The 14,217-nt window shown below is 42.4% G+C and overlaps 1 protein-coding gene across 6 annotated transcripts in view; it reads left to right on the top strand.

The window, feature by feature from the left end:
• LOC126335539 (inward rectifier potassium channel 4-like) overlaps positions 1–14,217 on the top strand; it is a 1,139,778-nt gene that overhangs the window by 780,692 nt on the left and 344,869 nt on the right. For all 6 annotated transcript variants that reach the window (XM_049998924.1, XM_049998921.1, XM_049998925.1 and 3 more), the window contains one exon: positions 3,204–3,383. In XM_049998924.1, the coding sequence (XP_049854881.1) occupies positions 3,204–3,383 (180 nt within the window). The remainder of the gene's footprint in view (positions 1–3,203; positions 3,384–14,217) is intronic.

Below are 14,217 nucleotides of genomic sequence, written 5' to 3'. Positions count from 1 at the left end.
TTAAGTTAACAAAAAAATATTTTTTGGAGAAAAAACGTAATATTTTTTGTTAATAAATTTAAAAAAGTATTTCATAAAAAGTATAAAATTGATTAAGTAGATTTTAGTACAGTTCACTCTATTAGCATCATGTAACATACAGTAAAAATATTAGGTCCTGCATCAAATAGTGTTTCCAAAAAGAGGTCAAATACTTGCCTAAATTAACATGGGTTACATAGGCAGGGTGTGGTCCCCTTAAGGGTGTGCTTGATTATCAGAAAAGATATCGCTTCAGAATCAAATAAACCAAAACGATGTAGGAAAGCGTACAACTAATCGTTAGAATGACCTGTGACTATATTGCTCTAATAACGATCGGGAGCAAACATGCGTCGTTATAAAAACTAATTTTGATGAATCGTTCGAAGTTGTTACTAACCGCGAAACTTCAGTTTAGTAAAAATTAAATTATTGATTGAAATAATACGTTCGCCAGTGCTAAAGTGGACAATAGTTTTTATACTGGTTGAGTTAGATTGAATATGAACTTACATAATAGTTAATGATAATGTGCGTAAGCGACAATGGTTATGGGAGTTTACTTGAATTTGCAAGTTATCATAAAATTCAGTTGGTTGCTCACCATTATAATGCACACTTTAGAATTACTTGAAATCAAAACCGACTGAAATTTGTCTTACGCATAAGATAATATTTATGTAGAGTAACCTGTCACTGAGTGTAACTACTTCTTCCAGATGATCAAAATTCAATACCAAAAACAAAATAATTAAATATAAATGAAATGGCAATTATCAGTAACATATTAAGACAATGCTGAAATACGATAGCCAAGCGATCGATACATGAAATTACTAAACACATAAAATTGCACAGTTACATCTGAATAAGAGAGTAAAATGAGCTATCGTTTGCCAGAATAGATAATTTCAGTACTCAATGAATTTTCAAATGTAGTTCCAGTACCAGGTTTACATAATAATGTTATTTATGACTTTATTTAATAAACAAGAATTGCTCTTTAAATGTAAGAGAAAATATTTGGCTTTACTTTCTGGCACCTTTGTCCTTTTTATATTCAAGTATTTCTCTTTATCACAATACGTTATTCGGTTGTTAGAAAAATAGGATATGGAGTACGGACTCTTCTTGTGTTAATGATGGCCTGGGTAAATAAATGGGATTAGGATTAATTTTTACTGTGGCAATGTGTTGTCCAAACAAAACTCTACGATACTGAAAAGTCTCTTCCAGTACTGGTTGTTAGAAATGTTACAGTCTTACCTGAGGTGCAGCTGCCTGTGCGACGTATTAGTTCGGCTTCAACAATTTCATTGACTGTGGCTCACCTTCCAGTTGCGGATAATTTATAAACGTGTTTTAGCCCCGTAATACCCTTCCTTTAGTAGCCCTGCTGAAACCCCTTCATTAAGTAACATTGCGCTGTGTTGTACAATACACTCTCATTCGCGCACTCTTTCTCGCAGCTGCACTGCTAACTTCCGACACACTCTTGTTCTCTTCCTACACCACAGATCCTGTGTACCACCTAGATGGTACAAGTATCTTTGATTATATACGATGCAACATCCATGACATTGCCAGCGCGTTTAATTTGCAAAATTTATAAAATCGTTTGAAGCTGCTGTGAAGTTACTACCACGGTATTAAAATAAATCCTCACCGTAAACAAAGGAAACATAGACATTGTTGACAACGTATTAGCATCTATACTGTATACATAAAAACGTATCTGTTCGTTTGTTCAAAATTATGTATCTCCGAAAGTTGTTGCCCGATTGTTTTGAAATTTTGACATAACGTTCAACTCGATTGCTTTGAAATTTTGATATAACTGTCCACTGGTACGCTCCCGTGTTTTTATTCGCGTATTTTTAAATATGTGTAATACACAAATTTATATAAATTTAATACTAGGGAAACGTTATAAAATATACAATAACGAACCTTTATTAGCAAACACGAAAGTTGTATTCATGACTTATTTGTTTATATTTAGGACACTACTACAGAATCTGAATTTGAGATAACCATAAAAAACGCTGAAGGTGGGAGAGAGATGAGGAGTGGGAAATGGACTGAGTGGCGGGATGAAATGGACATAAAAAACGGGAGCAGAAGATGAACAGAGAGAAGGGCAGGGGGAAATGGAGAGAGAGAGAGAGGAGGGAGGAGAAGATGGTCGGAGAAAGGGAAGAGGGGGGCGATGGACTGAGAGAGTGGGAGACAGAGGGGGCAGGAGGAGGTTGACAGAAAGGGGCGAGGGGAAGAGGGGCAGAGAGAGGGGCAGGAGGTGATGGACAGAGAGAGGGGGCAGGAGGAGGAGATGGACGAAGAGAGGGGGAGGAGGAGATGGACAGAGAGAGGGGGAGGGAGGAGGAGATGGACATAGAGAGGGGGAAGGAGGTGGAGATGGACGAAAAGATTGGAAGAAGGAGATGTACAGAGACAGGAGAGATAAGGAGATTAGGAGCTATATGTAATTCCCATACACATTTGAAACACATGCTTTCTCTTTGCTTTATTTTGAATTTAAGCGGACGGGGTAACAGCAAAGCGTGTGTCTGTGTATAGCTAGTTGAAAATATAAAACAGATACAGTTTCATAGTGTGACGTACTGTTTTGTAATTTTACCACTCGCACATCTAACCAGCATTCCGATTTTGTTGGCCTTTTCTGCAACCTGTATGTGAGTTGAGCAAATAAGTCTTGGGTTCGGACTCGTTTCGGATATTGTTCTAATGATCTCTTTGTTGCTTGAACTGCGTTGGCACGAAACATGAAAAATATTTTTCCAATACGTTTAATGTTATCCACCCTGTACGAGTACGGATACATCTACTGACATCACTCACGAGGGAAGCATTTACCAAACAGAGATTTCGCTCATCTATCGTACTATTGTATGTCATACTTAAATGTAACAAATTGTGATGTAGTGCAGAAAATCGAGCTTTAATACAATCCAGTGCACAGTGACTTTCCCAGCTCACTGTACAATAGCACGAACGTTGGGGAAAAGAGCCGATCCGCTGGGTATATGCTCCCCTTGCAGACTGTTAGGCGGCATTCGTGAACCAACTAGTGTCTTTTGTCAGGGTGTAGGTTGACAGTAATTAAGCAGACATGCGAGTGCCCAGTGCTACAGGTGACTCAGCACGTCGTGCCTTGCTCGCAGGTGGGCATCGTGTTCGCCAAGCTGTCGCGGCCCAAGAAGCGGACGCAGACGCTGCTCTTCAGCCGGCACGCCGTCATCTGCCAGCGAGACGGCTACCACTGCCTCATGTTCCGCGTCGGCGACATGCGCAAGTCCCACATCGTCGAGGCGCACGTGCGCGCCCAGATCATCCGCAGGAAGGTCAGTCCCACCGCCTCACACCTGCTCTGCTCTCGCCCACTGTGTGTGTGTGTGTGTGTGTGTGTGTGTGTGTGTGTGTGTGTGCTTGTGCGTGTGTGGTGCGTAGATTCAACAGCACGGTACTCTGTACTCTAGGTTCTGCGTCTACATACATCGTCTGGAAGCCTTGTGAGGTGCGTGACCAAGGCTGCTTTGTATCGATATTACAGATTATCTCCCTTGTCGCGCACATATTCAGCGAGAGGGAAATGACTGAGTGCATGATTCTGCACTAGTACTACTCTCTTTTATCCTGCTCTCAAGTTTCCTAACGAGATACATGATGGTAGTAACTAAACTCTTCACAGGCTCTCTCTAAATTTAGCCAGCAGGTCTAGCGAGAACAAGATTGTCTTCCTTCCGACTATTCACATTTAAGTTCCCCGAGCTTGTTTGCTACAATGTTCTTCATCTACACTACTGGCCATTAAAATTGCTACACCAAGAAGAAATGCAGATGATAAATGGGTATTCATTGGACAAATATATTATACTAGAACTGACATGTTATTACATTTTCACGCAATTTGGGTGCATAGATCCTGAGAAATCAGTACCCAGAACAACCACCTCTGGCCGTAATAACGGCCTTAATACGCCTGGGCATTGACTCAAACACAGCTTGGATGGCGTGTACAGGCACAGCTGCCCATGCAGCATCAACACGATACCACAGTTCATCAAGAGTAGTGACTAGCGTATAGTGACGAGCCAGTTGCTCGGCCATCATTGACCAGACGTTTTCAGTTGATGAGAGATCTGGAGAATGTGCTGGACACGGCAGCAGTCGAACATTTTCTGTATCCAGAAAGGCCCGTACAGAACCTCCAACATGCGGTCGTGCATTATCCTGCTGAAATGTAAGTTTTCTCCGGGATCGAATGAAGGGTAGAGCCACGAGACGTAACACATCTAAAATGTAACGTCCACTGTTCAAAGTGCCGTCAATGCGAACAAGAGGTGACCGAGACGTGTAACCAATGGCACCCCTACCATTACGCCGTGTGATGCGCCAGTATGGCGATGACGAATACGCGCTTCCAATGTTTGTTGACCACAGTGTCGTCAAACACGGATGCGACCATTATGATGATGTAAACAGAACCTCGATTTATCCGAAAAAATGACGTTTTGCTATTCTTGCACCCAGGTTCGTCGTTGAGTACACCATCGCAGGCGCTCCTGTCTGTGATGCAGCATCAAGGGTAACCGCAGTCGTGGTCTCCGAGTTGATAGTCCGTGCTGCTGCAAACGTCGTCGAACTCTTCGTGCAGATGGTTGTTGTCTTGCAAACGTCCCCATCTGTTGACTCTGGGACGGAGACGTGCCTGCACGATCCGTGACATCCATACGAATAGGATGCCTGTCATCTCGACTGCTAGTGATACGAGGCCGTTGGAATCCGGCACGGCGTTCCGTATTACCCTCCTAAACACACCTATTCCATATACTGCTAACAGTCATTGGATCTCGGCCAACGGCAGCAGCAACGTCGCGATACGATGAAACGCAATCGCGATAGGCTACAACCCGACCTTTATCAAAGTCGGAAACGTGATTGTACGCATTTATCCCCCTTTCACAAGGCATCACAACAACGTTTCCCCAGGCAACGCCGGTTAACTGCTGTTTGTGTATGCGAAATCGGTTGGAAACTTTCCTCATGTCCGCACGTTGTAGGTGTCGCCAGCGGCGCCAACATTGTGTGAATGCTCTGAAAACCTAATCATTTGGATATGACAGCATCTACTTCCTGTCGGTTAAATTTCGCGTCTGTAGCACGTCATTTCGTGGTGTAGCAATTTTAATGGCCAGTAGTGTAAGAAATGCTCCAAGATGGTTGCAACAAATGGACACTGGCGATATTAGTCTATAATTTTATGAATTATCTCTTTCTTCTTTTTGCAAATAATAGTGTCCTGAGTTCTTCCCAACGAAAAAGATTTTCGGTAAATACGAGCTAATGGAGGCTAACTTCCCGGCGAATTTAGGGTAAACGTACAGTGTCAAATCTGTAAAATTAGTTGTAACTCCTTGTACACGTGTTCTTCACATGTTAGTGGGTATTCTAGACGAGTTATCTGAACGATAAAAGAATCCCCGTAATGTCAGACAACTCTTTGCCTACGAATGGCGGACTTCCGTTACTACTTAAGAGCGTTTTCCGTCTCTTGAAGATCGGTAGGTCGGTTGTCTCATTGGTTCACTGCAAAATCGCCACTGATCCGGCGCACCAGCTAGTGAGACCGTAACTTTCAGATGTCTTTTACAAACATTTACGTAAAGTCCGACGTAGTTTGTCACTTCTGCCTCAGTTTCAATATATGTAAACGAATAAAGATATAAATACACACAGATCAAAGTTTACTATGCGGTAAATAAACTTTTCAGAAACAGATATCGGATGTTAGTCACGGGAATAAAAACAGAAAATAGATTTGACTTCAAACAATTTTTTGGACTAATTATTAATTTCTCCAATAAGTATTAAACATTTAGCAGAGCACTGTCTGCATAAAAAAAATCTTAGAGGGCCAGTGGTATTTAGGTCAGCACCGTGAAAACACCATCACTAATATCTTTCACTGAATAGCGGATTCAAATTGAATATTTTATCTATTATCATTCTTGAACTTTTCCTAAATGAACAAGTATTCTTATGTAATAGAGCGTACACACCGAAAAGTAACTAATGTTTTATCACGTTCCAGAAACTGTCTTCATCGAGTGTTCCAAGCCTGCTATCTTTCTCTCCATTACGTCCAACCGGTTTAAACTATTTCATCACTATTTTTATACACCTAGCGAATTTCTGTATTTTTATCTCATGATCTCTTACGTTGGAATTGCGTGTCATATAAAAAAGAACTGGCACTTTCTGCACTGTTACCCTATTTGAGGTTCAGTTCGCAGTCAATACCTTTTCTCTGTTCACGTTCGTCTAATCACACTGTAGGAACATTAAAATATTGTTTGTCCCGTTGAGACTTGCTCTTGCTGATTCGCGTAATATAATAATCTATGCTACGCAATAGAATCAGGAATCAATAGAACAGTATTCAGTTCCTATTTAAGTCTTGGGTATGTTTTCGGAAGTATCACAGCATTTGCCTCAAAATAGCTGTTGTTGTTGTGGTCTTCAGTCCAGAGACTAGTTTGACGCCGCCCGGGGTGGCCGAGCGGTTCTAGGCGCTACAGTCTGCGACCGCTACAGTCGCAGGTTCGAATCGTTCCTCGGGCATGGGTGTGTGTGATGTCCTTAGCTTAGTTAGGTTTAAGTAGTTCTAAGTTCTAGCGGACTGATGACCTCAGAAGTTAAGTCCCATGGTGCTCAGAGCCATTTGAACCATTTTGAACTGGTTTGACGCAGCTCTCCATTCTACTCTATCCTGTGCAAGCTTCTTCATCTCACAGTACCTACTGCAACTTACATCCTTCTGAATATGCTTAGTGTATTCATCTCTTGGTCTCCCTCTACGATTTTTACCCTCCACGCTGCCCTCCAATACTAAATTGGTCATCCCTTGATGCCTCAGAATATGCCCTACCAACCGATCCCTTCTTCTAGTCAAGCTGTGCCACAAATTTCTCTCCTCTCCAATTCTATTCAATACCTCCTCATTAGTTATGTGTTCTACGCATCTAATCTTCATCATTCGTCTGTAGCACCATATAGCTAACAAACCCATTACAAAACTAAATCACCATAGATCTTTCGAAATAGGAGTGCTATGCCGTAAACAGAGTTCCACGTCGCTCCTTTTATAAGGCGAGTTACAGACGGATGCGACGTGGTTGGCAAACTAACGACGTTGTGTCACACCAACCAGCGTAACTGCAGTTTTAATCCTTTTCCCATATTGATTTATTTTCATGGGTTAATTACCTTTTTTCTTATTAAAAAGACGTCGTTTGTAAGATATGAAAACAGTCGAAATCCAACTCTTGATAAAAAATTAGCGTGCAACTTAAATTGAAAATATCCTGTATGCTGTGTTTTATCACGCACATAAAATACATTTCGTTTCGTATATATATTGACACATAAGAAATAATCCAAATAAAATTTCAGAAAACAGTAATTATTCTAATGTCATTATGTGAAAGACAATTATGGGTTATCAACAAACTGTACACATCATTTCGAGAGCTTGATTTTTGTCTGAGTTGTAAAGCAGCGAGCAGTGATGACAACAGTCACCTACTCTCTCTTGGGGGGCATATTTCAGTCGTACAGTGTGTCATTTGTCGTAGCCAGCTTGGCAGGCGCAAACAGCCATGATAGCATCCAGAGTTCATTCAAATACTTCATCTGCTTGATTTGAAAAAAAAAAAAAAGAATTATACATAGTTATAGTAGCAGGGTGATATTAAAGACGGAATTTACTTCCAGTATGGAGATATCTGTTATAGACATTGCTTAGCTTATGTGGGCCTGGAGAAGTCATTTCTTTAAAAAACTGTATCATGTTGGTGGAAGAGCTGAAACGGGGAAACCTCTCGTGAATCAATTTAAAGCATTGAGGCTTCAGCGGTCCAAAGCGTTCAGAATAGGATCTACCGACTAACAGAAACATGTAAAATGATCCAGCGAAGCTACTTTTTCAGTGTTCCCTAAATAAGTGTGTTCTCCTAGGGAGTATGTGCATATTCTATAATGGATTGGACTGTCCTGTCGTGGCTTTCGGTAACTCTGTAGTCGCACCTTTCTACATCTGAGGAAACAAAATCTTCTGCTGGATAACAATACCATGCTGCTCCACCCCTTGCGTTACAGCCGCTTGGACCTTTTACTCGTTCCCTTTACAAGTTGGTCGAGACACTGCTGAAATGGAATGATCATGTGGCATTTTTGTCCAGGAGACCCCTTCTGTGGTTGTTTAGCCACCTGCTTGAAATCTTTCCATTTGACGCTACTTTGGAGACTTGCGTGCCAATGAAGACGAGATTAAATGATTGGGACAGCACAGACATCCAGACTCCGAGCGGAGAAATCTCCGGCCGGGCTGGAAATCTAACCGTCGAGCACGGGACTGAGAAGCAGTGATGGTAGCAAAAGGACCACGAGTTATGGGCTCAAATATGATGCGACGGCATCTCTCATGAGGGTGAGCGATAACACAGGTCAAGGTTCAGTTGGTCCCAAGCACCCTCAGTCGGGCTTGCGGCAGTAGAAACCGAAGGCGATTCTGTACGTATAATCCATAGGTGTTTACAGAGTTCTCCTTCATTATCGTCTTGGAAGACTAAACTTTCACCGGAAGGTTGACTGGGAGGCTGGGCTGTAGGTTGGATAATCCAGTCTTGATACCGCGTGGTCTTCAGTTACCCCCAATAGCGGTGGGAGGCATCCGGTATCCACACATGATAGCGGCCCGAAACGTGAGAGACTCACCTCTCCGCTAATCACTGACCACCACCGCCGATATCCAGTAATTATCAGACTCCTTTGGCTGCCACGTCATTAAGCTGGTGCTCGTGTAATGTTATGCATCTATACAGCCTGTGAACGAAAACTGATATCAAATATCCAAATTAGACTGAGAGATCTGCGACGTCTAGGCAGATCAGTAAATAGATGGGTACAATGACAATGCCAAGTTTAACGTTTTTATGAGAGAAAAAACAAGAAACAAGAAATTATGAACGTTGCTCGTAGCTTTGTATACTGCTGGCCATTACAACTGCAATACCAGGAAGGATAATAAAATATGACATTTAATTACTGTGTGTAAACAGTGTGGTAGGAAGAAGGCATGTTTAAATTTGCAGGTGATTCATAGATATACAAGGTGTGAAATTTAGTACGCAGGTCTGCGGCCTCTGGCAACGACAATAGTCCTGACCCAGCTGGGCGTCGAATCGAATTGAGTTTGGATTTAAGATGCGGGTACGTCATCGCATGCCGCTTAATCTTTATGATTATCAGTCATAGTGGCTGGTGAGTGGTGCTAACCCATGACCGCATGTTTTTACTGGGTGAGAGAACTGGAAAACGTTGTGGTCAAAGCAACAGTCGAACACTCTCTGTATCTGAGGTAGGCAATGGGCAACGTGTAACCTTGCATTATATTGTTGAAACACAATGTGACGGAGACAGAGCATAGCACCTACTTTCACAAGTGAGAAAGGTAAAATCTATTCTCTAATTTACCGGCTAAGCGAACCAGAGGTGAACATATTGTACACCCACTCGCACCCTACTCCATACGCTAGGTACTGTGCTTGTTGGACTATCTCTCGAATGCAGTACGGCAACGTTGGTTCTCCTTGGAGCTTACACACGCTTGTACGGTCATCACGATGCTGTAAGCAGGGCCCGGGTCGTCTGAAATGACTACATGGTGTCACACGTGTTTGCGATCTTGTCTCTGGGCTATCTCCAATGACCTAGTTGTCGATGGGATGTCAAACACTAATTTTCCTTCCGTTTTGTCGCCGCATACAGACCCGCCAGGGTAACCGAGAGCGCTAACGCGCTGCTTCCTGGACTCGGGTAGGTGCGCCGGCCATGGATCCATAAAAACGCAACTTCATTATCTGATAAGAAGTATCCAAATACCTATTAAAAACTTAGAAACTAAACTCCGGCCGAACAGGCCACTAAGGCCCAACGGCACCGATCGGCCGCCATGTCATCCTAAGCCCACAGGCGTCACTGTATGCGGATGTGGAGGAGCATGTGGTCAGCACCCCTCTCTCCCGGCCGTATGTCAGTTTACGAGACCGAAGCCGCTACTTCTCAATCAGACAGCTCCTCAGTTTGCGTCACAAGAGCTGAGTGCACTCCCCGCTTGCCAACAGCGCTCGGCAGACCGAATGGACACCCATCCAAGTGCTAGCCCAGCCCGACAGCGCCTAACTCCGATGGTCTGACGGGAACCAGTGTTACCACTGCGGCAAGGCCAGTGGACATTAATATAGAGTGTGTCCACCCTTCGCCTTTATAACAGAGTTAACTCTGCTGGAAACAATCTCGGTGAGGTGTCTGAATGTAAGTGGAGCAATGGCAGCCCATCCTTCCTCGAGAGCAGAAACCGGAGAAGGTAGTAATGTCGGACGCTGAGATCTGGAGCGAAATTATAACTCATCTCAAATACGTTCCATTGGGTTCAAGTTGGGACTGGGCAGACAAGTCTATTTCAGAAATGTTGTTGCCCACAAATCATTGCCTCACATATGCTGCATGGTGCATTGCCATGCTGATACAGCAGCTATACTCTGCGAACTGTTCCTATACTGTAAGCAGTACACAATACTGTAAAATGAGTTAATATCTTTCCATAGTTAGCGTTTTCGAAAGTGGAACAAGGTGCTAAAACCCTAACCTCCTAATCCACGAGAAACATCTGCATACCGTAACGCCACGTCCTCTACACTTCACTGTTCGCGCTACACGAGATCACAGGTGACGTTCTGCTAACATTCGTCAAACCCAAACGCTTCCATCGGATTGCCACGGGGTACAGCTTGATTCATTGCTGCAAATCTTCCGTTTCGAGTCACCCGCTATTCATTGGAGTCGCTCTTTACACTACCTCAAGGGTCTCTTAGGGTGCCACATTAGAAACATTCGACTTGGGCAGCTTTAGAAGGGTTGACATGTTGCTCGAGTTACACCTAATGACCAGTCTACGTTCGAAATCACAAGGTTTTGCTGACTGGGCCATTCTGCTATTACTGCTTTTCTACTGACAACTCAACTCTCCCCGGCTTTTTTTATACAGAGATAACAAAAGTTGGCCGGCCGGTGTGCCCGAGCGGTTCTAAGCGCTTCGGTCTGGAACCACGCGACCGCTACGGTCGCAGGTTCGAATCCTGCCTCGGGCATGGATGTGTGTGATGTCCTTAGGTTAGTTAGGTTTACTTAGTTCTAAATCCAGGGGACTGACGACTTCAGATGTTAAGTCCCATAGTGCGCAGAGCCGTTTGAACCATTTTTTCAAACAAAAGTCGTGGGATATCTTCTAATATCGTGCCAGTTCTGCGGTTATTTTACTCAGTATTGCTTGTCTATTAGCACTGACAATACAACGCAAACGCTGCTGCTCTCCATCATTAAGTGGAGGCCTTCGGCCACTGTGCTGTTCGTGGTGAGAGGTAATGCCTGAAATCTCACTCTTGACGCCGTGGAGCTCAGAATATTGAATTCCATAAGGATTTCCAAAATGGAATTTGCCACGCGTCTAGCTCGAACTACCATTCCGCGTTCATAGTTTGTTAATTCAGGTCGGAAACCTTTTCGCATGAATCCCCTGAGTGCAGTTGACACCAATGCGACGCCATCTGTATACGTGTATGTCGCTATCCGATGACTTCTTTCATCAGAGTGTATACAGGCGAGTCGGGCTCTGACGTCTGGTGGTCAGTTCCCCATTACACTTTGATGTTTGGGTACTTTTGATCAGGTAGTGCATATCGTGCAACGGTAATTCTTCATCTCGATAGTCCACAATACTTCTTCTGTCAAATTCGGACATATGCTGGTAAACAGTTATCCTTGTCATTTGAGGAATAACAAGAGCTTGTCACAAATGTTCAGATGTGTGTGAATTCTTAAGGGCCCCAAACTGCTGAGGTCACAGTCCCTAGACTTAATCACTACTTAAACTAACTTACACTAAGAACAACACACACACACCCATGCCCAAGGGGGGACTCCGCGCGGCTTTGTCACAATCAGCACTCATATGTGATATCTGAAGCAGAAACCGGCCGCGTAGTCTTTCTTTACATACAGAACGTAGATGGCGTTAGTCTACCTATTTTCTGTTGTCCCGCTGAAATGTTAACCACTAGCATAAGCAAGAATATAGTGCAATTGCCAGTTTGACGTTTGTTAACGCCGGCATCGTGGTGTTGCAGTTTTAATGGCCAGCAGGGCAGTTGATCAAACTCAGCAGGAACAGTGACTGGATATAGGTTAACATTCAGACAGAGAATATGTAAAAGTGTTCGATACTTTTCTAAGAAGTGCAAGAGCCCCTAGATTAGATTAGATTAGATTAATTATTCATTCCATAGACCCATAAAAGAGGGAATCCTCCTGGATGTGGAACATGTCAGATAAACACATTACAAAAATGTAATTAGAAAAACTTGAGTTTCATTAATTTTAATGATCCTCAGTCAATAAACAGTAAAATTATTTACACGAATTAAATTTAAACTTTTAATATTTATAGGTTTAATACTTACATCTGCTTTCATTAAATCCATCATTCAGACATTTGCTAGTTTCTTGGCTATTACAACCGAGTACTGTCAAAAATTAAAGTAAATTATTCATTTCACTGTTCCTCAGTTAAGAACAGTCAGATTATGTACAAGATTTAAAATTAAACTTCCACTATTTACGGACTTAAGACTTACATCTACTTTCCATACATCCGTCATTCACACAGTAGGTAGTTACTTCGTTGTTACAACCGAGTATTGTCAAAAATTAAAGTATAATAAATTTTCATTAAAATTGTCTACTGCACTTGTTGAGAAACTCATGGATGGAATAGAAGGAGTTGGCCACCAAAAATTCTTTTAAATTATGTTTAAATTGTGCCTTGTCTGAAACTAAACTCTTAATGCTTGCTGGTAACTTATTGAAAATATGCGTTGCTGGATACTGGACTCCTTTCTGGGCAAGAGTAAGTGATTTTATATCTTTATGCATATTGTTCTTATTCCTAGTATTGATACAGTGTACTAAGCAGTTAGTTGGAAAAAGAGATGTATTATTTACAACAAACTTATTAAGGAATAAATATACTGAGAAGCTGTGGTTAATATGCGCAATTCTTTGAATAGGTTTCGACATGATGTTCTTCGGTTTACACTACTCATTACTCTTATTATACGCTTCTGTACTCTTAAAAATGTTTCTCTGTCTGTGGAGTTACGCCAAAATATGAAACCATATGACATAATGGAGTGAAAATAAGAAAAATATGCCAGTTTTTTATATTTATATCTCCTGTGCCTGACATCATTTTCATTGCAAACACAGACTCCTTTAGGCACTTTAGCAGTTCTTTAGTATGTTGCTCCGAACTGAATTTATTATCAAGTTGCAATCCCAAGAATTTTACACTCTCAACTTCTCCCATCCCCATGTCATCATGTTTTATACACACACCAGGCGGAAATCCCTTGGAAGTTCTGAACTGCATATAGTGGTTCTTTTCAAAGTTTAATGACAGTGAATTGGCTATGAACCACTTATTAATGTCAGTAAAAAGTTGATTAACTGCCCTTTCTAAATTTATATCTGATTTACTATTTATTGCAATGTTTGTATCATCTGCAAATAAGACAAACTTGGCATCTGGTAGTGTAACAGATAACAGGTCATTGATATACACAAGAAACAATAGTGGACCTAGTATGGAACCTTGGGGAACACCACATTTAATTTCTTCCCAGTCAGATCATGTCTGATTGCCTACTGCTGAAGTGTTACGTCATGACACCCTTCGTTTTCTATTAGTAAAATATGACTGAAACCACTTTGCAGCACTACCAGTGACGCCATAATATTTTAATATACTTAAAAGAAATTTACTTGCAAGAAAATCGCCGGATTAAGAAGCCAGTAAGGCCCCAGATCTCAACGGTTGTGTGCAGAGTGGCGGTGTGTCGGAAGAAACAGAATCGAGCTGTAGCGGGAACGGACAGCTGTAGGGGAGAGGCCGTCCGAGATAATTTGTCGCGAAATAAGCGGCGACCAGCAGCGGCTGAACCCGGCGGCTGGCGAGCCCTGGCACCGGTCCCCACGCGCTGTTTACAACGGCGGCGGCCG

Source organism: Schistocerca gregaria, chromosome 2 (genome assembly GCF_023897955.1).
Source record: "Schistocerca gregaria isolate iqSchGreg1 chromosome 2, iqSchGreg1.2, whole genome shotgun sequence".
NCBI lineage: Eukaryota > Metazoa > Arthropoda > Insecta > Orthoptera > Acrididae > Schistocerca > Schistocerca gregaria.
The sequence above is the reverse complement of the archived record's forward strand: the minus strand, read 5'-3'. Positions and strand labels throughout refer to the sequence as shown.